Consider the following 25938-nt stretch of genomic DNA (forward strand, 5'->3'; position numbering starts at 1 on the left):
CCGCCGGGCCTCCGGCGCCCGCACAGGTCCGCCGCCCTACCCGGAAACGCGGCGTCCGGCGCGCAGCGAGCGCAGCGCGGCGCACGGCCGAGGCCCGGCGGGCAGCGCAGGCGGCCGCGGCCTCGCCTCGCCGCGCCGCGCCGGGCGCAGGGGCGGACGCGGGGCCCCCCGCGCGGCCGAGCGGCGGCCCGCGCACCCTCCCGCGTGCGGCGGGCTCTCCCCGGGGCGCCCGGGCTCCGCGCCGCCCGGTGCGCCCAACTTCCTCAACTCCCGGGGCGGGCGGCGGCGGCGGCCGGGCGCACGGCGCGGCCGAGGGGGGCCCCTACCTGGCGCGGCCCCGGCCGGCGCCTCGCGCGGAGCCCCGCGGGCTGCGGCCCGGCGCGCTCCCTCAAAGAGTCCCCCGGCGGCGGCGGCGCGGACGCGGAAGCGCCACGGCTCCCCACGTCCTCGGGCCGCGGCGGCCCTCCGCGCTCCGGGCCGGCGGGCGGGCGGCGGGCGGCGGGCGGCGGGCGGCGGGCGCAGGCGGTTGACAGGAGGAACCGCCGGGCGCAGCGGCCGCAGGAGCTGGCGGCGGAGCGGCCGGGACCGGGGCGCCCCTCGCCGGGGCAACGGCCGCGCCGCGCCCGGCTCCCCTCGGCGCCGCTCCACCTGCAACGGTCCCCCGGGCTTTGGAGAGGGGCGGGGAGGCGCGCGGGTCCCCCACCTGGGGCCTCTCGGGGGAGCGGAGGCGTCGGGAAACTTTCCTGCGGCCGCCGCGGTCCTCTCTCGGCCGCCCCTTCCCCGGCCGGCCCGAGCGAGCGCCGTGGCGAGGGGACGGAGCGGGCGAGGAAGCGGAGAAGTCTCCCGGCGGCGACACGGAGCGACGGACTGACCCCGGACGGAGATGGGGCGCGGGCAGGAAGTGACAAGCTCCCGGAGTGGGTGGGGGGAGTGTGGCCGGCACGCCCGGCGGCGCTGCGCGCATGCGCTGGGCGGGCGGCCCCGGTGGGGAGGCGACGCGCGGGGCCGGCCTCGGGGGGCGGAGGGCGGCGGGGGGGATGGCGGGCCCTCGCCGGCGCGCGCCGGCCCGCCCCGCGCGTCCTCCCGCCGGCGGCTGCGGGGCGCCGGCCCCCGGCTGCGTGCGCCCGGGGGTGGGAGAGGCGCGGGCGCGCCCTTCTCCGGGCACCGAACCGTCGCCGGCGCTGCGCCTCGGCGCCTCGGTGGGCCCGAACCCGGGACAGGAGGGAGCGCGAGCGCGGGGTGGACTCGTGACCCCAGAGGGCTGCCCGGGGTGGCCGGCCGGCGCGTGTGTCGGGGCGCCTCCGGGGACTGGGGAGCAGGACACCGCTTGGCGGGACGTCGGCACCCCTGGACGGTGCAGACCTGAAAGCCACGGCGGGTCACATGGCCAGCACGCACTTTCCCGCGTAGGCAGCGGCATCCTGCTTGGAAAATCCCCGAAGCTCGACGAGGATGGCTGTCTAATGTCAAATCTGCAGACCCCGGGCCGCTTCCCCTCGCGAGCGGCCGCCGCCTCCACCTTCTTCCCAACTCTGAGAAGGAATTCTTGCCCTTGCGACGTGTCAGCGATGGGTCGGGGTGCTTTGAGAGCGCCCGTTTGCCCCATTCATCCTCTCGAGATGATGAACACAATTATCTAACTTAAGCTTCCAGTTTGGAGGCTTCTGGAAAAGCAAAGTTTAAGAAGGTGGGCGCTATGTGTTTGGAGTTCCTGGTTTCGAGATGGTCTTGCTCAGGCTGGCCTGGAACTCGCAAAGTAGCCCCGCAGGTTCACCCTGAACTCCGGATTCTCCTGCCTCTGTGCACTTTCCTTACCCAAGCTGAGTTTACCCGCTGGCGGCCACAGTCTGTGTGAAGAGAAAATCATCGAAGGCCCAAAGAACGTTTGTAAGCAAATGAAGGTGTTACTGTTGAGTGGAGTCTGCACAGTTGGAGCAGAATTGGCTGAATGACCTACAGCTACAGAGGATATGTCATGACCTTTTCCTGTCCCCGTCTCAAGAATCACTACCCAGATGAAATATGTAGGTTATAGCCCAATAGGCTGTAAATTGCTACTTCTGTGTGGTGGTACTCTGCAACCACTAAAAACCCTATTTGGGGTTTGGGGAGATGACATTGTCTTTGAAGTGCTTGCAAGCAAGCAAGAAGACCCATGTTAAGAAAAACACCAAGTCCGCGGTGGCAGTGCGCCTGCAGGTCAGTGCCAGGAAGACCAACGGCAGAAGAACCCCAGGAGCTGGCAGAACAGAACTGATGAGGCGCAGTGAGACACCCTGTCTCGGGAAATAAGTTGGGATGCAGCTGAAGAAGACACCACATGGACCTTTACCCTCCCCACACACAAAGCCATATATACACAAAATTATCTTGCGTAGTATTACCTCTATGGAACATGCTTAAACCAAAAAACGTATTGTTTTGAAATGTGATGGGTGTTATCATTGGAAATATAGATGCTTTTGACTGGATAAATCATGACTTTAATAAAAATAGGAAACCTATAATTTGTCTTCTACTGTTCTGTAAATAAAGTTAAATTTTCACTCTTTAAAATGACTAATTATATGAAATGGTATAAAATAATAAAGGTCAAAAATATAATACAAAAATTCAGGCCACTCAAAACTTCAATGAAAAAACAAACTATCGGTGTCGTTGGTAGATGACTGCTAATTTGGGGGTTTGTTTTTGTTCTTTGTTTTGTTTTGGATGGTTCGTTTTGGTTTTTCAAGACAGAGTTTTTCTGTGTCGCCATGGCTGTCCCGGACTTGATTTGTAGGCCAGGCTGGCCTTGACTCCCTCCCGAGAGATCCACCTGACTCTGCCTCCCAGAGTTCTGGGATCACAGGCGTGTGCCACCACATCTAGCTGAGCAGTAAATTTTTAAGTAAAATATTTTCGATACTTTCTTTAATTTTACACAGTAAGTGTATCGCATGTATAAAAATAGATGCTGAAATTGTGCAAGCTGAGAGAGTATCGTGTGTGAGCTAAATGTTTGCTTTATGGAGGCTGGAGAGAGCCTCAGGAGTTAGAGCGTCTGTTGCTCTTGCAGAGGTCGGGGTTTGGTCTGCAGCGCCCACATGGTTACTCACAACTGTAACTCCGGTTCCAGAGATCCAACCCCTTCTGCTGGCTTCCAGCGGCACGGGGTGCGTGTGGTGCACACAGACATGCAGAGCACGCAAACACACTGAAAAGTTGGTGCTGCAAGTCAAGCCTTACAAATGACCGCTCACGATCAGAAGGTCCTCGGAGGTGCTGGAAAATTGTAAACAATCTGAGAAGGACTGGCGAAATTGAGATTTGAGTAGAACAGAGAATAAACACAGTCCTGGGGCTTTAAGATGAAAATAAACCACAGAAATTACCTAGGAAACTGACTTTATACCTGATAAAACAGACCCAGAAATACAAAGGGACCAGTAGTAACTGCTTTCCAGACATAGGCAGCGCCCTACAACACTAATGCCCAAGATGTCTCCATTTCAGTTCCATCAGCAACACAATACTGTTTCCCTCCCCCAACATGTAGGTGGCAAAACTGAAGTATAAAACTAAATTTGCAGCAGACAGTTGAGCCAACCTCTGAAAGCATGTGACTGGGAACTCATAAATTCAGCCACCAATGCTGTGTTATCCCTTCTGTGTTGTCCTCACCTTATCATGGCTGTTTGGGAGCAATCACATGGTATCTGAAAGATGAGCCGGGAAATCCTTCCAGCTGTAAAAAGTACACTGTATCAAGATACTGTATGGGCATGGTGATCCCAGGAGGCAAAGCTACAAGATGGAGCTCAAGGCCATTCTTGTCTACATAGCAATGTGATGCCAGCCACAGCTACAGCAGACACTGTCAACAAAACCAGCTTGTCCATACGTGAAAGCTAAGTGGAGTCGCTGAATCACAAGGACTTAACTGAAATTTCATGATGCGCCAGAACTTAAAGAAATTTTGGATATCTAGAATTATCACTCTCCCTTTATAAACCATGTTCACAAACCGTCCCAGGCAACCTAGGTAACAGGTTAATGTTGGAATGTGACATATGCACCACAGGTCCCTATGGTGAGCACTTTTGCCCCAAGCTGGTGACCTTGTTTTGGGAGGTGTGGAACTTTGAGATGCAAGGCCTGTCTGGAGGAAGATCACTGGGGACATGACATTGAAGGCTACTATCTGCTCTCAGGTCTCTTTCTCTGTCCTCCTGTCTGCCCATTCTGCCATAATGATTTTGCTACTATGGTGTTCCAATACACTTCGGGTCCCAGAGCCAACAAAGCCAAGACGTGTGAACTGGGACCTCTGAAAACATGAGCCACAGACCCCCGACTGTCTAAGGTTCTAGCAGGTATTTGGTCACAGCAGTGAATGGTCTGGCTAACAAATTATCACAGCCTTACGTTTGCTGCCACAGAATCTCACTGGCTCAAATTGGCACTCTTTGTTACAAGGCTAGAAGTGCATCCTGTTGAGTAACTCAAGCTCTACTTTATGGTTTAAAGTTACTCTTTCTTCCCCTCAGTGCTAGGGACTGACACACATTTACACAGGTAATTGCATACCAAGCCAGCGCTAAGCACCCAGCCATGGTTATACGCTCGCAGTTTGTAGGCGAGTGATTCGGGTTAGCCCTGTCTGAGTCACCAAGCGGCTGCTCGTCCGGGAGCTTGACTGGACGCATCACACAGCTGGCAGCCGGGGCCATTAGGTGACTGCAATCCCCTCAGCGTAGCCTTTCATCCTCAAGATGAGTAGCTTGGACTTCCTCGCGCAGTAACAGCGCATCAAGCCAGTCCAGTGAGAGCTCCAGGACCCCAGAAGTGACACAGCATCATATCTACCACATGGTTCCAGTCAAAACATGTCAGAAGTCCAGCACACCCTGTTACACTCCCACAAGCCACGTGCGAGGGCTCCCGCTTCCACAGCCTCCACAGCACGTGCTGTTGTTTTTACTGACGCTCATTCTGACTGCTGAGGTGAGACCTCAGTAGTTTTTATTCGTATTGCTACGGCGACTGTGGGTGTTTTTCATGTATGCATAGGCCATCTTACATTTCTAAAAATATGTCCGTTCTGTCTTTACATTCACTAACTGGATTATTTGGGTCTGGGCTTTTGGAGCAGTTTGATGTGGTTCTGACCTGAACATCAGTCCCCTGTCAGCTGTGTAGCTATGAGAGATTTTTATTCAATACAGCTATACGTGGATATTCCACTTCCACCCTGCATAATGTTTCCTTTGCTGTACAGGGCTATTGCTGTTGTTGCTGTTCATGGAATCCTATGGAATCCTTGGCTCTTGGACCTCTTTTTAGAAAGCTCTTGTGCATGCTTGTATCTTGAAGTGTTTTTCAGGCAACTTGATAGTTTCAGATCTTTCATTTAAAAGATCTTTCTTACATTTGAGTTTATTTTTTTACATGCCGGTGCGACAGCGGCAGAGATGTGGGGGGGTGATCAATCACTCTCTGAAGTTAAGGCCCCCTCCATGAGACGGACCCCCACCCCTGATGCCATTGTAGATCTCAGCGTTTGTGCCTTGGTTGGTGGTGACCTTCCTCCTCTGGAAGAGTGTAAGGTAACTTCCAGTACCATGAACTCCAGTCAGAAGAGGTAAAGCCCTGGTTAGGCCCAGCTCAACTTCTCTGTGATCAATGAGATGTGCAAGTGTCCGGGAGCAATAGTTTTAAATCCCTAGAACTGAATGAAAATGAGAGTATAGCACGCCTTCGTGAGCTACGATGCCAGCCCTGAGAGAAACCCCACAGGGCTAACTGCCTACGTTAAAAAAGTCGAGAGGCTGCAAATTAATAATGATGTGTCTGAAGACCTTGTGAAAAATAACATAAAAACAAGCACCCAAAAAATGTAGATGGGAAGATACAGTCAAAACAGGACTGAAATTATTGAAATTTTTAAAGACCAATACAAAGGATCAATGGAACAAATTGTGTCTTTGATACAATTAAGGAAGTTGACAAAACTTTAACCAAATTACCCCAAAGAAAGAAAGATCCGAATTAATAAAATGAAAAGAAAAGGGAGAGATTACAAAACCATTTCTCTAGCCTCTGAGCTATGACGCTCTCACATAAAAGGAATATATTACAACAGACACTGGGGAAATACAGAGATCACAGGATATACTTCAAAAAATACATATTCCATCAAACTGGAAAATCTAAAAGAAGCGGGTGGATTTATAGATGTCTATAACTTGCCAAAGTTAAATAGAGATTAAGAAATAATCGGAACCGACCCTTAACCAACAAGATGGAAGCAGTGTTTCCTGTTCTTGGGACCCTTTTCTTCCTATTGGGTTGCCCCATCCAGGCTTGATATGAGGGTTTGCACCTTAATTCATCCTGTTATGCTTTCTTTGTTTGACATCTCTGGGAGACCTTTTCTGAAGGAAAATGGAGGAGGAGTGGATCTGGGGGAGGAGAATAGGGTGAGGGCTAGGAGGAGCAGAGGGAGGGGAGGATATAGTCAGGATGTATTATGTGAAAGAAGAATAAAAAGAATAAACTCTCAAGTGAAAAAAAAAGACCAAGGCGCCTGGCAGTGATGGCACACATCTTTAATCCCACCACTCAAGAGGCAGATCTCTGTTGAGGCCAACCTGGTCTACAAAGTGAGTTCCTGGATGGCCAGGGGTGTTACACAGAAAAACCTTGCCTCAAAAAAAAAAAAGAAAGAAAGAAAGAAAGAAACTAAGGAAGGAAGAAAGGAAGAGACCAAGGTGCCAGTCAGCACAAAATTCTACCAGATTTTCATAGATGAATTTACGCCAATAGTCCTCCAGTTATTCCATATGATAGAAAGGAAAAAAAAACAACTCTAGATTCATTTCACTAAGCAAGTATTACTCTTATGACCACACTGACTACCTCAAGAAGAAAATTATAGGCCAGATCTCTTTAATGACCATAGTAACAACAATTCTCAATAAAATACATCAAAAAGATCACCTGCCACAACTGAGCTTCACCACAGAGATGCAAGGTTGGTTCAACATATGTAATGCAATAAATGTAGGTCATCACATAAACAACTCATGGGCACAAACCACATAACCATCTCATTAGATACAGAAAAGGCCTAGAACAAAACCCAGCATCTTTTCATGATGAAAGTTCTAGAGAACCTAGAGATACAGGGGACATATCTCAACCTAACAAAGGCAATATATAACAGCCCCACAACCAACGTCATGCTAAATGGAGAAAAATACAAAGCATTTCCTCTAAAATCAGGAACAATACAAAGATATCCATTCTCTCCCTCCACTTCAATACGGTGCTTGAAGTCTTAGCTACAGCAATAAGCCAAGTGAAGGAGAGATAAAGAGAATACAAATAGGAAAGTCAGACGTCAACATATTTTTATTTTAGATATCATTCTATACCTTAAAGGCTACCAGAAGACTCCCACAGCTGAGAAACACGTTCACAAAGTAGCAGGGGGCTACAAAAAGGATGTGAAGTGAATAAAAAATATAGCAAAGAAAAGTCAAAGGCTTTCTACATACAAACAAAAACATATCAAGAAAGAAATCAGTGAAAAGTCCCAAGCACAATAAACTCCAAAACAGGGGGGGAAAGTCTAACCAAAGAAGCAAATGATTTGTATATCAGAAACTTTAAGGATGAAAGTTTGATGAAAGAAAATGAAGACACCAGAAGATGGAAAGATCTCCCTTGCTCATGGATTGGTAAGATGAATTTTGTGAAAAATGGAATCTACAGATTCAACCCAATCCCCACCAAAATTCCAATGCAATTCTTCACAGAATCTGAAAAATATTCTGCAATTTTATATTAGAATCCAAAAGATCCAGATGGCTAAATGAATTCTGAACAATACCTCTATCCCTTATTTCAAATTACACTATAGAGCTATGGTGATGAATACATAATACTGGCGTAAAAACAGACTCAGTGATCAGTGATACAGAAGGACCCAGATACAAGACCACATAACGAAAGCTATGTGGTCTGATTTTTGATGAAGAGGCCAAAAACACACATTGAAAAGAAAAGAGCTTCTTCAAAAAATGGATCTGGTCAAAATGGATAGAAGAATGAAACTAGATCCTTATCTCTCACTCTGAAACTCAATTACAAATAAGAATGGACCTCAACATAAGATATAATAACATAAATTTGATAAATGAGAAGGTAGGGGATATGCTTTAACTTACAGGCATAGGAAATGACTTCCTGAACAGGACATTGAGACAAAAAATTGATAAACAGGACTTCATAAAAACTAAGACCTTCTTAGAACAAAGGACACTATTGTTTAAATGAAGATGCAACATAAAGAATGTTAAAAAGAAATCTTTAGCATCTACACAATTGAGAAAATGTCAGTATCTAGAACATGGGGGGAGGGGCTAAACATTAAAAAAAGAAAAGAAAGAAAGAAATGGGGCGTGGCACTAAACCGTTCTCAGAAGAAGAAAACAAATGACTGAGAAATGTTTTGAATGTTCAATATTCTTACCCATCAGAAAATGCAATTTAAAAGCACTTGACACTCACGCCAGGAAAGCAGGTCGGCTAGCTGCAGACTTTCACTCGTCCCTCCTCTGCTCCAAACCCAGCTCCCCACTCACCTCCCAACCCTGTAACAGACCCTCTGCTGTAGCCTTCCCTCCTCCTGTGATTAAAACTAGATATAAACAGCAACGCTTGCAAGCTCATGGAAACTGAACAATCTACTCAACAAAACCGTGAGTCAAGGCAGAAGTCAAGAAAGAGATCAAAGACTTCCTAAAATTGAATGAAGTGAATACCCACCATACTCAGCCTTAAAGGACACAATGAAGGCAATTTTGAGAGGCAAGTTCACGGTGCTAAGAGCCTACATTTAAAATAAAAAATAAAAAATGGAGAGCTCTCATATGCAATACATAACAACATACTGGAAAGCTCTAGAACAGAAAGAAGAAATCAAACCCAAAACAAGTAGATGGCAAGAAATAATCAAAATCAGGACTGAAATTAATAAGGTAGAAACAAACAAAAATACAAAGAATCAATGAAACAAGGAGTTGGTTCTCAAAAAAAAAAAAAATCAAGATTGACAAACCACCAAATTAACTATAAGCCAGAGAGAAAATGCCCAAATTAACACAATTAGACATGGAAAGGGGGCTGTGACAACAGACACAGAAGAAATCCACAGATTCATAAGAACATACTTTAAAACCTCTACTCCATCAAATTGGAAAATCTAAAATAGGTAATTTTCTCAATACATAGCACTTAGCAAAGTTAAATCAAGATCAGACAAGCCACTTAAAGAGACCTATAACACTTCGTGAAATAGAAATAGTCATTAAGATTCTGCCAACCAAAGAAAACAACAGGGCCACCTGGTTTGGGCACAGAATTCTACCAGACTCTTAAAGAGGAGTTGACGACAATACTCCCCAAATTACTGCATAAAATAGAAACAAAAGGAGTATTACCCATGACCATGCTACCCTGATACCCAAACTATATAGAGACCCAACAAGGAGAGAGAATTACAGACCAATTTCCCAGTAAATTTTTTCCAATTTACAGCAAACCTGCAGCCAATATCAAATTAAAGGGAAGATAGTATGATAACATATCATACCAAAGTGACCCCTAAAAATTCCACTGTGAACCTCCCACAGCTGATAAAATACTTTCAGCAACGTAGCTGAATACAAAATTAACTCACAAAAATCAATAGCCCACTTATATAGAAATGACAAATGGACTGAGAAAGAAATCAAGGAAACAACACCTTTAAAAATAGCCTTAAATAGTATTAAAATCTTGAGGTAACTCTCACCATGCGAAAGACTTGTATGATAAATCTTAAAGATAGCAAGGAAAGAAGTTGAAGAAGATATCAGAAAACTGAAAGATCTCTCATGCTCATGAATCTGTAGAACTAACGTTGTGAAAATGGTGATCCTACCAAAAGCAATTTACAGATTCAATACAATCAACATCCAAATTCCAACACAATTCTTCACAGATCTTGAAAGTATAATTTTCAGTTTCATATGGAAATAGCAAAAATCCAGGTGTTTAAAATAATCCTGAATAATGAAAAAAAATGCTGGAGGTATCACCATCCCCAATTTTAAGTTGCGCTACAAAGTTATAATAGTAAAACCCACCTGATATTGACACCAAAACAGACAATGGAATCAAGCTGAATTCCCAGGCATAAAATCCATGTACCTATGAACACCTGGGTTTTTATAAAGAAGCCAGAAATACACACTAGAAAAATAAAAGATAGCATCTTCAACTAATGGTGCTGGGCAAACTGGATGGCTGCATGCAGAAGAATCCAGACAGATCCATACTTATCGCTGTGCACCTCCGAGTGGATCAAAGACATCAGCATGAGGCCAGATACACTGAATCTAACAGAAGAGAAGCTGAGGAATATCCTTGAAGTCATTGGCACAGTAAAGGACTTTCTGAACAGAACACTGTTAACACAGGCCACAGAGGAAGACAATGCAGCCAGTCCTGATAGGCTAGGGTCAGAGGGAAGGGAAGGAGGACCTCCCCTATCAGTGGACTTATAACTGTCCATCTCTTTTCACCAAATTAAGCTTCCAGAAGTGGGACTGTGTTACACCTAATTGAGTTGTTAGCCAAATGGGTCCCATGGGATTCCCAAACAACCCAGGCAGATGTGAAAACCATGTTAATGCTCCAGAAACGGACAGCCAGGCCCTATTGTTGAAGACACACCTACACAACTCATTGAACACAAAGATGTTAAGCTGATACCTACACAGAGACTTCACCCTATGTTCTGCTGTCTTTGGTACAGGAAAGTACTCTACATGCTACCAAAAGAAAAGCATAAACACCAATCCTCCACAGACCTTTTGATCTAAAATAGGATCCTGTGTGCAAGCTATGCTATGGCCATGGTGGCCACGAGCTTGTGGGAGAACCAACAACCAGTATCTCGTCGGATCTAAGGCCCACTCCGAGAGGTGGGACCCGTACCCAACACTTCTTGCGTGACCAAGAATCCGAGGCAAGATAGCCCAGGGACGAGGGGAAAATCAAATACTGCTATTCTGCTAGAGACACGGCAATAAAATGAGCCCTGGAGACATTCTGCTGTGCTCACAGATCAGTCAGCGCCTTGCTCGGCCATCCTCAGAGAAGCTTCCTCCTGCAGCACATGGCAACAAACACAGAGACCACAGACCGACATGCAGAGAATGAGAGGCCTTGGCACACTCAGCCCTCAATGAGGTATCTCCTTCAAATCTCCCCACTCGGGGCTCAGGAAACCCTTTGGGAGAAGAACTGGAGAGAGTGTAAGCACTAGAGGGGATGGAAGACACCAAGGGAACAAGGCCCTCTAGTCAACAGGATCAGGGCACACGTGAGCTCACAGACTGAGGCCGTGTGCACAGGACCTGCACGGGTCTGCACCAGATGGGGTCCTAGAGCTTCAAGGAGAAGTGGACACTTGCCTCACGCAGAAACTGCCTCTAACTGACAACTACTTGCAAATGAAAACGTAGTTTCCTCCACGAGAATCTCACTGGGGAAACAAGGCACTCTCAAGGGTCGCCTGCTTGCCCAGCAGAAAAAGAACTCAGTGACACTTTTGGAGGTTCCTTCCTTGTTTCATAATGTAGTTTGGGGGCTGGTTTTTCGTTTTGTTCTGTGTTTGGATTGTTTCTTTGTTTGTTCCTTAATTTTTTATTTTATTATGGCTTCCTGTTTAATACTTTTTGGGATTCCTGAGTGTGCAAATGAGTGGGTCTCTGAGTCTATATCTGTTTCTTGGGCCTTTTCTTGTGTTCTTTTTCTAAGAAAAATGTTTGTTTTTGTCCTTTTCCAACGTGTTTAGATTTTGCTTTTCGTATTATATTTTATCTTATTTATTTTCTAATGAGATACAGCAGGGAGGAATGGCTCCAGATGGGAGCTGATGTGGGGAGTAACTGGGAGGTATAGAGGGAGGAAAACTATAAGCGGGACACATTATGTGACAAAAATCTATTTTCAACAAGAGAAAAATAAACACACTTTGAGATTTCATCAAACCCCAAGATGTCTAAAATTAAAAAAAAAAAAAAATGGCAACAAAGCTGCCATTGAAAGGAGAATGGGGAGAGCTATGCCTTGCTGGCCGGAGCAGAAACTGGTAAAGCCTCTATGAAGATCAGTGTGGGTGTTCCTCAAAAAGCTAGACACTGACCACGTGACCAGCTACCAGCTGTAACACTCCCAGCAAATATGCCCAAAGGACTCTATATCCTACCAAAGAGACACTTGCTCATTCATGTTCACTGGGCTCTGTTCACACCAGCCAGGTGATGGGTGGTGAACGTGTGGGATATTCACACGTGTTTTTTAACTGTTAAAAAATGAAATGTGCAGGTAAATTTAGAGCGAGAAATCACTTTCAGCGGAATAACCTTGACCGGAAAGACAAACAGCTCATATCCTTTATCATATATGGATAGTGGCCTTGAATCTTTAGATATGTGAGTTTAAACTGAAGCGCCCGCAGGGTTCTGGAGCATAGGGGGTACTGAGGGGTTTAAGGGCGAGGAGATGTAACATGAGTGGTGTGAGGGGAAGAAGAGGGAGTAGCGGAGCAAGAAGAAATGCGGAGGGTTCGAGTAAGGGTGAAGAAGGGAATACGGGGAGGAGAACCTAACACTAAAGACCTCTGAAATACCAAACGCAAAGCTACTTACTGCTGTAGAAGATTCCTAAACTATAGACATACACACATGTAAAAACAATTGAGATGGAATTACGCTATAACAAGGAGTGCAATGCCTGTCCTCAACACCGTCGATCACAGATTAAAGCCTCAGTGTCAGGGATGAGTCGCCCTTTGCGGAGCTGTTGGTCTGCGGGGTCCACCACCCATAGGTTACAGCTCGTTGCTCTTGGTTGCCCTCCAGAAGTTGTCGGTAAGATCTGGTTGCTGAAGACACCACCTCCTTGAGTCACACAGCAGGAGAAACCACGCTGGTGCCGAGCAGTAAACTGGCCAGTGTTCACAGTGACGGACGGTGGCGTGCATGCTGCCAGGGGAGAAGGGTGATCGCCAGCTCCCCTGCCTGCCAGCTCTGACAACTACAGTGGCATCGCTGGCAAGAGGCCCTCCAGTGCAGTCGTGGCATGGAGGTTATGAGCGTAGCTAGCTATTTTCAGATAGGATCTAAGGTCCGCTCCACGGAACAGCACTCACTCCTGGCACTGTCAGCGGGGACAAGGACCTGTGGCTAGCAAAGTTACATGCCCTGAGGGAGAATCTGCTGCTGTTACTCAGCTAAGTGGACACTGTCCCAGCCAACTCCTAAGGCTTGCTGAATCCATAAATTCATGCATTTCTCGACGTCGTCAGAGAAAGTTCTTTTTGCAGTGGAGAGCAGTTAACATGAGACCCAGGTGGCTCAACACGCAGAGAATCAGAGAGTGTGGAATGCTCAGCCGTAAATGAGACATCACACCTTCTTCCCAAGGCTCAGGGATTATTGCAGGAAGGAGGACTCGAAAATTGTAAGAGACAGAGGAACAGACGACAGCGAAAGAGCGTTTTCTGCACGCAACAGGACTGTTGCACATATGAACTAGAACTGACTGTGGCAATCTGGACAAAATCCGGCCTGCCTAAACCCCAGCTCGGACGGAGTGGGGCTCATGAAGCCCTAGCTAAAGAGCTGTTGGCACTTGAGAGCGTCTGGACAAGGGAGAGTTGCTGTTCTTCAAGGGTGAGTGAGACCCCAGAAAGAGTCCCCATGCCACGACACACTAGCAGCGTTAATTGTACTTATTTGGGCCCCAAATATATATACACATGAAAATGGGAGGGGAAATAGTGGTTGTGGGTTATCAGTGAGATGGGGAGGAGGAAATGGGGAATCGACTTAAAACCATTATATGCATGGAAGAAATTCACAAACGTTTTTTTAAAAATTAACTGTTAAAATGGGATTTTTCACAAGTACATCTATCATAATCTAATCATAATATGTAATGGCAAATTAATCACCAAATTCAGACAATATGCAAAGCACTTTACAGTTTTCCCCTGAGCCCCTGTTTTGCAAATAAGGAAACCCCAGGTCTGAGCCAGCATCCAATCTTAAGTTTAGAGGCTGTGCCTCGAGTTACCTGTAATCTTATGGTTCCGAAAGCTTTAGCCACAGCTCAGACTTGCCCTTAGAGCCAATGAGCTGTGTTTCTAACTGCCCATGAAGCCAACTATGAGACTTCTCCAGGCATCCCAAAATAAAAACAACCAAAACTGGATTTATCTCCTCACCAAACCTGTTCTTCCCCTTGCATATCTTAATAGCGCTGTCTGCCCATTCAGCCGCTGACGGCAGAATCCAGGCTCCGAGGAACACTGAAGGCTGCGAAGCAAGATCTGTGTTCAACTAACCCCTGATGTCTGACCTAGAACCGTAAGCTCTTGGTTAGAGCAGTAAAAGTTTCCTGTCTAAATATGTAGCATCAATTTTTTCCCCAAACTTTATTTCTAGGCCAGTGACGTAATCACCTCTTTGGTCTGCTCCACCATTCAATATGCACAACTACACTTTAAAGGAGTCTAATGCTACCGGCTTTTTTTTTTTTTTTTTTTTTTTTTTTTTTTTGAGACAGGATCTCAGAATGTATCCCAGGCTGGCCTCCAACTCACAATGATCTTGCTTCAGGGTCCCACGTGCTATAATTACACCTGGTTTCAAAATCCCTTCTACTGCCAACTGCATACATATTTAAGGTAAATATTGACAAGAAGCATTAATTTAAGACAGCACTTACTTTGGAGGTAAAACTTGGGAGTTCACCTCCATCACAAGTTTTTTTTTTGGGGGGGGGTTGCATTTTGTTTGCTTGTTTGCTTTATTCTAAGCAGGAGAGAACTTTGCTCAAACTTCAATGACCCCCAGTGATCTCACGGTTATGAGAAATCAGTTAATAAAGAAAGACCCCAGAGGAGCTGGACAACTGTCCACCCTATAGTATAATGACTATATGATGGTTCACGACCTTGTGGTCCCTCAATGTCACATCCTCCAAACACACCAGATTTCTTATCCTTTGACGCACTCAAAGCAAAGGTTAACCTGGGTAGGAAAGGAATGTGGAATAGAGAGAATTTTAGAGAACAAAAAATAAGAGAGGAATTAGTTACGTGAGTGTATCTGTTCAGTGTTAACATTAACATTTGTTAATGCTAACAGTGTTAGCATTAACATTTTCCAATGTGTGCACAGTTAAAAAATAAATAAATGGGACTTTGTGAAATTGAAAAGCTGTATGACAAAGAACACCAACATTCAAACGAAGTGACAGGCCACAGAATGGGAAAAAGATGTTTTTACTAATTATACATCTGATAGAGGGTTAATATCCACAACATATAAATAACTCAAAAAATGAACATCAAGAAAACAAACAACCCAATTAAAAATGGGCTACAGATCTAAGCAGAGAATTAATTCTCAAAAGAGGAAAGACAAATTGCTGAGAAACACTTAAAGAAATGTTCCACGCCCTTAGCATCAGGGAAATGTAAATCAAAACTACTCTGAGATTGCGTCTCACACCGGACAGAATGGCCAAGATCAATAAAACAAAGGAGCTCACGCTGGCAAGGTTGAGGAGTAAGACAAACAGTCACCGTTGCTGTCGGGACTGCAAATTTGTTTAGCCACTGCGGAAACCCTCAGTTCCACGGGAAGCTAGGAACAGATCTACCTAAAGATTCATCTATACCGCTGTTGGACATGCACCCAGAGAACACTTCATCTTACCGCAGAGACACTCACCCGTGTTCATGGCTGCTCTGTTCACAATAGCCAGAAATTGAAAGCCATCAAGATATTCATCGGCATATGGATAAAGAATATGTGGTTCATTCACACAATGGAATATCACTCAGCCATAAAGAACGAATCATGAAAATCAGATATGGATTGACACAGAAAAAACCATCCTGGATGAGATAACACAGACCTAAGAAAGACAAAGATGGTGCGTATCTGTTTATATGTAGACGTTAGCTGTTAGATCTTCAATAAGCAAGCTACAATCCACATAACCACAGAGGTTAGGGTGTGAGGGCCAGAGAATATGAGAGAGGTGTGGGTCTCCCAAGGAAGAGGAAATCGAATAGACAGTTATGAATGGGCTGGGGTGGAAACAGGAGGATCAGACGGGGAGAAGGAGAGGGAGAAAAGGAAGGTGACACCGGAAGGGACAGCTAAAACTAAGGACCCTTTGAGGAGTTGTGTGGAAACCTAATACAGTAGAATATTACTAAAATATGTACATGTATGAAGGCAACCCAAATGAACTTGCCAAATAATGGGAGCGATAAAACCCCAACTAGAAATTTCTCACCACCAAATGACACTTCCAGCCCTGGGAACGGGTTATATCTGTTTAAGCTGTTGGCTGAAAGAGTCGGACACAACCCCAGCTATTGCCAGGGCTATCAGCCGCTCTTGACAAACTGGCGAGGCCTGACTGCTGAAAATAACACCTACACAACTCAGTGGCCGTAGAGAGGTCAAGCTGGAGCCTCGCTGGAGCCTCGCCCCTATAAACCAGTGCTCGCGCTACCGGATGGCACTCGGCAGGCTACCGAAGGAGAGAGGGAAACCCCAGCCTCGCTACAAACCATTCCATCTACGGTGATGGCGCGCCTTCAAGACAGGCTGCAGCAATAGTGGCACAGAGGCTGTGGAATAACCTCCACTGCCTGGTTAGATTTAAGGCCCATTCCATGGGGTGGGGCCTAACACTGCTGAGACGGCCAAGAATCTGAGACCAGGCAGGCCAGGGACCTAGGAGCAAGCCAAATGCTACCGTATGACATGTTACCACACTCACAGATCAGCGCCTCGGTCAGCTATCATCAAGGAAGCTTCCTCCTGCCACGGATAGGAACAAATACTCAAGGCTAGACAATGCGCAGACAGTGAGAGACCCTGGACACTCAGTCCCAAAGGAAATGTCTCCACCAAATCCCTCTCCTCAGGTCTCAGGGAGGTGGGAAGACCAGAGCCAGAGGGGATGGAGGACAAACAACAGGATCAGGGCACACGGGAGCTCACGGAGATGAGGCGCCGTGCGCAGGGCCTGCGCGGCTCTGTGCCGGAAGGGTCCCCGTGCCGACAGAGGAAGTGGACGCGGCCCACGCCCCCAGCTACCTCCGATTGATAACTGCTTGCGAAGGAAGCTGTGCTCTGCAGTGGGCCTCACTGCAGACAGCTTTAGGGCCGGCCCCACGCCCAGGAAGAGATTACCGACGTGAAGAAGCTCGTGGCATCTGTGGAGGCGCTTTATCTCACCATGTTTTGTCAGGGCAGGTCCTTTACATACGGACTATGACTTCCTGTGCTTTTATGAGAACCCTGTGTGTGCAAACACGTGTGTCTCTGCGTCCACGTGTTTCTCATGCATTTTTCCTTTGGCTTTTTCTTCCGTTTGTTTGTTGTTTGTTTGTTTGTTTTGCCCTATTCTGCTTTGTTTTCTTCTATTTTAATATTATTATCCGTAGGTAGGCTGTTGGGTTTCTAACAGGAGGGAAAGGTGTGGATCCAGATGGGAGGTGAGGCAGAGAGGACCTAGGGGAACGCCGCCTCTTCCACTCGCCACCCTCCGTCGGTGTAAGGCCCAGCCCGGGCAGGCTGCCGTCGTACCCGCCGGCCTCAAGCCTGCGCCGGCTCTTGGTCTCCGCGGCGTCTGGAAAAAGTGAAGCAGATTGTCCCGTGGAACGAGCCACTCTGAGTTCATCTGCTTGTCTTCATGACTAGACTGAGTTATGCAGGTTTGATGAGGTGGGAGGCGCATCTTCCCCAGGTTCCTTCCTCTTCCAACACGGGTCCTCTTGTACTGGCCCCACCGTAAAATTATTCATTGCTACTTCACATAACATAACTTTGCTATCTGACATTCAAAACATGTAATCTGCAACCCCATGTGGGTCGCGACCCACAGGTTGAGAACCGCATCTTGTTGGATTTTTTTTTTTTGTTGTTGTTATTACCAAGCAATTTGTGGAAAGGAATAATGCTTCTATTTTAGAAAGCTCTTTTTAAAATGCTTGTAAGGATGCCACTTAGATTTTAATAAGTATCCGTGCCAAAGGAGTTAAAGAAGAATGAACAGTGACTGAATTAAATTCGCAATATTATAAGTCAGTTTACGCCTTACAGTCAGAAACTGTTCCCTAGTTAATTCATACATGATGTTAGAGAAGTCTGCGTTCCCATGGGGACTGAGTCACTGTCAGTAAATCCACTTTATCAACATTTGCTAAGTGTCATATTCCAGATGCCGTGACCAGACTGAGAACACATTAAGGGATAAGACAAAGTCTCTTCAGAAAAGTATAAAACACCTCACTCGGCGCATGTGTCCTAGATCCTACAAATATAGTCATAAATAGGGAGGTTCCTTATTCATAAAGATTCTAAAATAATGGTTCGGGAGCTCCCAGCTAAAAGTGAAGGTAACACCTCACATTTTCACGATAATCACAGAGCATAGGAATGAGAGGATGGCTGGCACCCTGGACAGACGCTGCCTAAGAGGTCGGCCATGGAGACGGAAGAGGCAGGGAAGGAAAAGTGCGACTTTCAACGCCCTCGAATCAGGAAAGAGATAATAACAGGGGATGAGGATAATGTGTTTTTTTTTTTCAAATAAATATTATGTTAGCACGATGCGTTTTATAGATACCTGGCTAGTAATCTTGGCTGTTGTTATAAATTAGGGGTCGTCCATCCTAAAACATAAGTTGGAAATGCTGTGATTCAAGCTGAACAGGTGATCGCTACACAGATTTCCATCTGTCCCGTAGAAACCTGTGTGTGAGTTTTTCACTCATTCTCCCAGCTGCTCCTCTTTGAACAGCTGAAGTTCAAGGGTGTGGAAAAGCATGAAATTAGCTTTTACATGCATGCTGCTCTAATTTTTTTAGCTAGCAGGTTTGAGATCTTCCCTGGAAAGAGGAGGGGATACCTTTTCTGCAGTGACAAATGTTTGGGAAAGATGTCCGCGTGTCTTGTAAAGTCAAGACTTAAAAATCTACATGGGTGTCTGAGGTCTCAGCTCCAGCAGAGCACACAGTCTATTATAAGATCACTAAGCTCTACCCTGACGGAATGTTTCATCTTGATGGATGGTTGTGTACACAGCATTTCTGCTTTTAAAAGCTTCTATCAATTAATTTTTAATTAATTTTTCTCATTCAAGCTCTCTCCTTCAAATTAACTATAAACATGGATGAATTGGACAGAGTCCTAGAATAGGAGCATAAGATGTTTTATGGGGGCTGGGGAGATGGCTCAGTGGTGAAGAGCACTGTCTGCTCTTTTAAAGGACCCGGGTTCAACTCCCAGCTCGCACATGGCAGCTCACAACTGTCTGTACCTCCGGTTCCAGGGGGTCTAACACCCTCACACCAAAGCACATAAAATAAAATTAAATAATTTTTTTAAAAAAAGAAGATATTGTCTATGTAGTCAGGAGAGTGCAGGGCATTTCTTCTGCAAATCATTGGCAATGGACATCAGCATCTGTCTCACACCACAATGTCAGTGCTGCGATTGTCATCTACGGAATAAAGGAGGAGGTCAGTGAAGGATTGTGAAAGAGGAGATGAGGGGATCCCAAGAGTGGTAACTTCTAGGCAGGAGAAACCCCTAAAGCCTCCGTCCAGATCTCGGCAGGTCACGTGCATTAGGATGACTTGGGCTGGAAATGTCCCCATGGGTTTGCTCTGGGTGCTTTTATTACAATGGATGGCAGCATTTTGGGAGACAGAAGTGAGTCCCCAGGGGCAGACCTTTGGCATCATACCCCCACCCACTCTGCCTCCTGGTCCATTCTTGGGTAAGGCATCTCCACCCTGTTCCTGCCTCTGCACACTCCTCCTGGTCCATCCTTGGGTAAGGCATCTCCACCCTGTTCCTGCCTCTGCACACTCCTCCTGGTCCATCCTTGGGTAAGGAATCTCCACCCTGTTCCTGCCTCTGCACACTCCTCCGTGCCTTCTCCGCCAGGACAGAATGCAACTTAGGAACCCAGGGTTCCAAAGTCAACCGTTCCTTCAGTAAGCTGTTTCTCACAGGTGTTTTGCTCATCACAAGTTACTAATATTGTCAGTCAGCGCTAAATTACCCAGTGTCCCCTAGCTGTGAGGGTTGGGGACAGCAACATCATTCTCACTACTGCTCAGAAGCTCTTCTTGGCACCTTGCTGGGGAGTGCCTACAGGCAGAGAGACTCAGCTTTGTAAAGTTAATGCCTTTGCACGGAATAAGACTGCTTTGATGTTCCGTGTGTTCATTTTAATGTTCTCATTCTTGGAATTGCTGCCAGAGCTTCGGGTAGGCAGGTTTCACTTATACAACAGGGACAAGGTTGCTTTCTTTTTTTCTTTCTCGGAAGTGAAACAAATACTGTAGGAAGGTCAAAAATTCCCCCACAATCTAGTTCGCTCTTCTTAATGTCTTGTTAAACTGATAACTATGTAACACTGTAGTTGATGGGAGAAAAGATATCACTGAAACCCTTCAAATCTTGTTCTTCCTCATTTAAAACACACAACCCAGTCGGAAAAAAAAAAAAAGTGAAGATAGTGTATTTGTAGACTGTGCGTACTATGTAAGACAAAGGAGTAGAGGCTTTAAACTGGGATGCTCTATTTGAAAATATTTGAAGCATATCTTGCAGCTGGACATGTTAGAGTCATAATCTACTTATAAGCAAAAGAAAAACCATTATCAGGCTTTTTTACTCTGCCCTGTTTTGTTTTGTTTTGGTTTGGTTTGGTTTTTTACCATTTTTCGAAAAAGGGTTTCTCTTGTAGCCTTGGCTGTCCTGGGCTTGCTTTGTAAACCAGGCTGGCCTCCAACTCACAGCAATGCCTGCTTCTGCCTCCCAGAATGCTGGTATTACAGGCGTGTGCCACTGCACCCAGCTTAAAATTATATTTTTATTTCTGGTTTCTTCTGTAAACTGAGATACAAACCACTAATTTCACTTATTAATGCTTACTCTGGGATCAGGATAGTTATTGTATCCTCTATAGGCATCAGATACACCATTAAAGCATCTTCATTCATTTGGGTAACATTTATTGAGCACATGCTACACGCCAGTCATAGGACTACACATTCCAAAAGGGGATGGAGGCTCCACCTCCTGGAATTCATAGTTTATGAGATTTTTCTGTCTATCCAGAGATTATATCGAGGGCTCCTGTTTTCATGCATGCATTCATGCTTTTGATAACTTACTTTCTGATTAAAAGCATCAAACTGAATGAAAAAAGAGAAAAAGAGAGAAAAGGAAAGCAAAGGACATAACTGCTTGTAAGTATGGTGGATGAGAAAGTCTACAGTAGGTAACAGAAAAAGCACAGCCAGAGGCAGACATGTCTGGGAAAGTCCAGAGCAGTCATGACCCTGAGCCCTGTGAAGAGAGCGGAAAGAGGAAGGGAGCAAGGAGAGAGGAAGATGGTTCAGCAGCTAGGAGGCCCAAAGGTATGATGAGGGCCAGGTAACCAACATGGTTGAATTACACTGGGAAAAGCAGCCCAGCGCCCTGGGCTGGATTCAGGGCAGGGTATGCAGCCAGGAGGACCATCTGAGAAGTAGGGGCTGAGGGATGCTGGGAGAACCTGGCATCAGGTTCACTTTGATAGGTTAAATTGGCACCTCAGCCACTTATCCCAGGGTTTGAGAGTTAGAAAAAACTTAAATTTTTTTTCATTGTTTCATTTTTTTTTCTTTTTAAAAATTTTTATTTTATTTCTTTCATGATTTATTCATGTCCCGATGGAAGCTCCCTCCCTCAACTCCTCGCAGTCCTACCTTCCCTCCTTCTTTCCCCATCCCCTTCCCCTAGTCCACTGAAAGGGGGAGTTCTCCACTATTGTCATCTGTCCATAGCTTGCTAAGCCTCATCAGGACTGCCTGGATCCTCTTCCTTTGTGGCCTGACAAGGCTGCATCACCAGGGGTGAGTGATCAGAGAGCAAGCAACCAAGTTCATGACAGGGGCAGCCCCTGCTCCCCTTACTCGGGAATCCACATATCTTTCCATGGACACTCAGCCATAAATGATAGTTATTGGCTTAGAAGAACCCAGTTCATATAATTTGAAAACCCATATTTATTTAGAACAAAAATTTATTACTTGCACTTCTGGAGTTAACCAAATATGTCATTCTTATCTATGCTCAATATATAGCAACTTTAATTTGTACCAACTTCATTCATTAAAAAGAATACAATTGCTTAAATGATAAAACCTTATGAACGCTGAATAGCTGTCTTTTAGCAGCTTCAGAAGGGCAGAGGATGCATAGTCTAGGAATAGAAATACTTGTGGGCATTGTGTATCCTTACACACACCAGTAGTCTGATTTGCTGCAAAATTAAATTTGTAGTTGAGATGAAATATTAGCAGTAGGATTAGGTTAAGACCTAGAAAAAGCTTCAAGATTATGTTAGGTTACTGGTTAGCTGATCCTGTCCAAAATAATGATCTGAAGAGTCCACGGGGTCTAGGCTCTGGAATGTCAATCAGTGGGAGAGTGGCAGCCTAGCACCTGTAAGGTCCTGGATTAAGTCCCCAGCAGAGAGACAGCACTGGTGGGAGGAGCAGGGTTGGGGTGCTAGGAGTGAGAATGACCTTACAGTGAGAGTCCTGTACTGTCGCTGGGACCCACTCATCAGCCTCTAGAGGTAAGAATGTCTTTCACTCTAGTTGTAACCGATTATCCCATTATCAGTTCGCAAGCAATCACTCACTGCCTGGTCCATGGGGAACAGGCAGTGAACGTTTTAGCTTATGAGTGGGCAATGTTGGAAGTGATCCAAACTGACGCTGCGGGGACAAAAGAAGAAAATGACCCACTTCCTTACTTCCTTAATTCATTGAGCAAAGAGCTGGATGTGGTAACATATATAGATCTATATCAGACCCTGTATCTACCCCTCTCTATATCACTATCTATACCAATATCAGACTAGCCTTCACAGAGTGCACAGTCCAAGCGAGGGAGGTATTAATTCAAACAGTACCCTTAAAAGGCTAATTTAATACGCACAATGTTAGGTGGTATGGAGATGAGAGATGCAGCTCATGAGAGTTATAACGAGGATTTGACCTTGGCAGGGAAGACAGGAAAGGTGTCCTTAAAGAAGAAACAAGGAAACACACAAAAATAAGGTGAAGTGCAAAGAGTTGCAGGCAGTTGTGATGGTGCAAAGGTCTTCATGGGTCAGCGTGACTGCTGCAGAGGGGCAAGGTGCGAGAGGAGGTTGGGGCCCTGACAGCCATGTGAAGAGGTCTTTAATATTAATATTGAATTTAAAAACTGAAATCAAGGTCTGGAGAGATGCCTCTGTGGTTAAGAGCACTGTCTGCTCTTCCAGAGGTCCTGTCAACCCCATGGTGGCTCACAACCATCTTTAATGTGATCTGGTGCCCTCTGCTGGCATGCATGTGTACATGCAGATAGAGCACTCATACACATAAAACAACTAAATCTTTTAAAAAATGAAATCAAAGGAAGACATGACTACTCCTAAAGTGTAGAGGTTTTTACTGTAGATATAGGGAGAAAGCAGGCAGAGGGAAGAGTCCAGGCTGAACATAACTGGGATAGCTAAGCAGACCATGAGAGGAGAGACAGGGAGGGAGAGCAAGAGAGGAGCTGGCCAAGAGGCTGCCCAGCCAAGGGGCCAAGTGTATATGTGTTTTTCGTTGCTATAGTATTGGCATACAATTAAATTCACCTGTTGATATGAGCGATCTCGCCAGCTTCCTTACATTTACTGAACTGTGTAACCATCTACAGCCTAACTGCAGAAACCTGTAAGTGTCCCCGAAGAAACCCGTGGTCTCTACAGTCACTCCCCTCCTCCTTCCGGGTCCACCTGCTCTTTCTGTCCTCTATGAATCTGTCTTCTCTGGACATTTCACAGAATTCATAGACAGAAATTTTTCTCTTTTTTCACTTATGTCTCTTTCTTTTCTTTTCTTTTTTCTTTTTCTTCTCTAGTTACATTAGTCCCCTGGCAATCCTGTGTGTGTATATATATAACGCATTCTGCTTTCTCTCTCACCTGTGTTTTCACTTCTCTCCCTCCCATTCCTATCAATCTTCAATCTATCCTACCTGTCCATTTTCCAGATTCATGACTTTCGGTATTATTCTGTGGTCATTGGTTTAACCAGGGTCATGTGTACGAGCGTTGGAGTGAGACTATCCACTAAAGCCTCATAAGGCCACCAGTTTGTACACAACTGACGGCTGCTGTCCTTTCCTTGAAATAGTTCAGCTGTTGGGGGTGGGGCCTCAGTCGCTCCTCCATCTTGTCTGGTTGTTAAGGGGCCCATTCTTGTGCAGGGCTGGGGCAGTCACCATGGTCCTTGAGAGCTGGTGATTTCAATGGCCGTGTATGTCCAGGAGATGCCATTTCAGTCCCCTTCTCCATACCGAAGCTTAGTCCCTCCACCACCGTGTTCCCTTCCCCTTCTTCAGAGGTGGTTTTGTTTCTGGCTTCTTCAGCCTAGTATGATTTCAAGGTTCATCCAGACTGTATTGTACAATTTATTTCTGTTGAATGGCAAAACTATTTAATGGTTTTAACAGAGCCCATATTTTATTCACCCTCTGTTGGACATCTGGGTTGTTTCCGATTAAAGACTAAATAAAGCAGGCATGGACCTCTGTATGCAAGTTTCTTTTAGAACAAACACTGTAATCTTTCTTGCATGTGTTCCAAGTATAATTCTTGAATCAGCTAGTGTTCCACTACTGTTCACTGTTAACACGTGGGGGAGACGAGCTTCTGTTCTTCGCTCTGCCCAGAAATGAGTGAGGAAGGGAAGGGATGTAACACATGTGGTCCTCACCCAGACTCTTCTGGGATCACTGACTGCAAACTCCATGCAGCCATTTGCTCACGCTGCTCACTGCAGCTACCACACCAAACTCAGCCTCCGCAGCACGTAAGACCTGAGAGAATCAGGCTGCACATTTCACCTCTTTCTGACTTACCACAAAGCACTACCCATGGGGGAGGGGGGAATGGTGCTCTGCCATGAAGTTTTTTCCATTTATCTCCATGGTGAATCAAGGAATAATCCGTTCACTTTGGGGACTCCCTTTCTAATGTAATATATTTGTATACAGTAGAGGAAACAAAGAGAAGGCCGGCATCTTTCATCTCTCCTGTAGAATTTTAAAACTTGAGAATAAAGATGAGAACAGGTTCAAAAATTTTCCCATCCTGCTTTCTGTCTTCATCTTTCTGGTCCATCAAAATGGGCAGACTTCTCTTTTTCGGTTTTCTTGCAACTTGGCAGTTCTCACTATGGAAAGCCCTCAATGGTGTGGAGGAGCTGTTAGTTGTCACAGTGGTGGACAAGGTACAGTAGCATTCGCCTTGAACAGTACAGGTGACATATTTACACAATGGCATACTACTCAGCTATTAAAAACAAGGAAATCATGAAATTTGCAGGCAAATGGATAGAACTAGAAAAGATCATCTTGAATGAGGTAACCCGGAAACAGAAAGACACATATAGTATACATTCACTTATAAGTGGATATTAGTCATATAATAAAGGATAAACATACTAAAATCTACAGACCTAAAGAAGCTAAATAACAAGGAGGACCCTAGAGAGAATGCTTAGAGTTCATTCAAAAAGGCAAACAGGATAGACACCAGAAGTGGTAAAACAGAGGGAACAGGATGGAAGCCTACAATAGAGGGTCCTTTGAAAGGCTCCACCCAACAGGAGATCAGAGCAAATGCTAACTCACAGCCAAACTTTAGGCAGAGCACAGGGAATCTTATGGAAGAAGGGAGGAGGGTAGAAGGACACAGAGG

The 25938-nt window shown here is 45.8% G+C and overlaps 2 protein-coding genes across 4 annotated transcripts in view; both read right to left on the minus strand.

Moving 5' to 3' along the window:
- Znf800 (zinc finger protein 800) overlaps positions 1 to 844 on the minus strand; it is a 51206-nt gene extending 50362 nt beyond the window's left edge. For 2 of the 3 annotated variants that reach the window (XM_021637600.2, XM_021637602.2), the window contains exon 1: positions 704 to 844. The gene's annotated coding sequence lies outside the window, so the exon portion shown is untranslated. Of the gene's footprint in view, positions 1 to 326; positions 463 to 703 lie in introns of those variants that run through there. The other variant, XM_060373968.1, reaches the window with a different exon arrangement.
- On the minus strand, positions 37 to 4712 carry LOC110548912 (basic proline-rich protein-like). The gene is made up of 2 exons (XM_021637597.1): positions 4604 to 4712; positions 37 to 1613 (listed from the first exon to the last, which is right to left on the minus strand). The coding sequence occupies exons 1-2, from the start codon at positions 4710 to 4712 to the stop codon at positions 37 to 39; spliced, it is 1686 nt and encodes a 561-aa protein (XP_021493272.1).
- Positions 4713 to 25938: the final 21226 nt, after the last annotated feature.

The sequence above is a fragment of the Meriones unguiculatus genome, chromosome 21 (genome assembly GCF_030254825.1).
Source record: "Meriones unguiculatus strain TT.TT164.6M chromosome 21, Bangor_MerUng_6.1, whole genome shotgun sequence".
NCBI lineage: Eukaryota > Metazoa > Chordata > Mammalia > Rodentia > Muridae > Meriones > Meriones unguiculatus.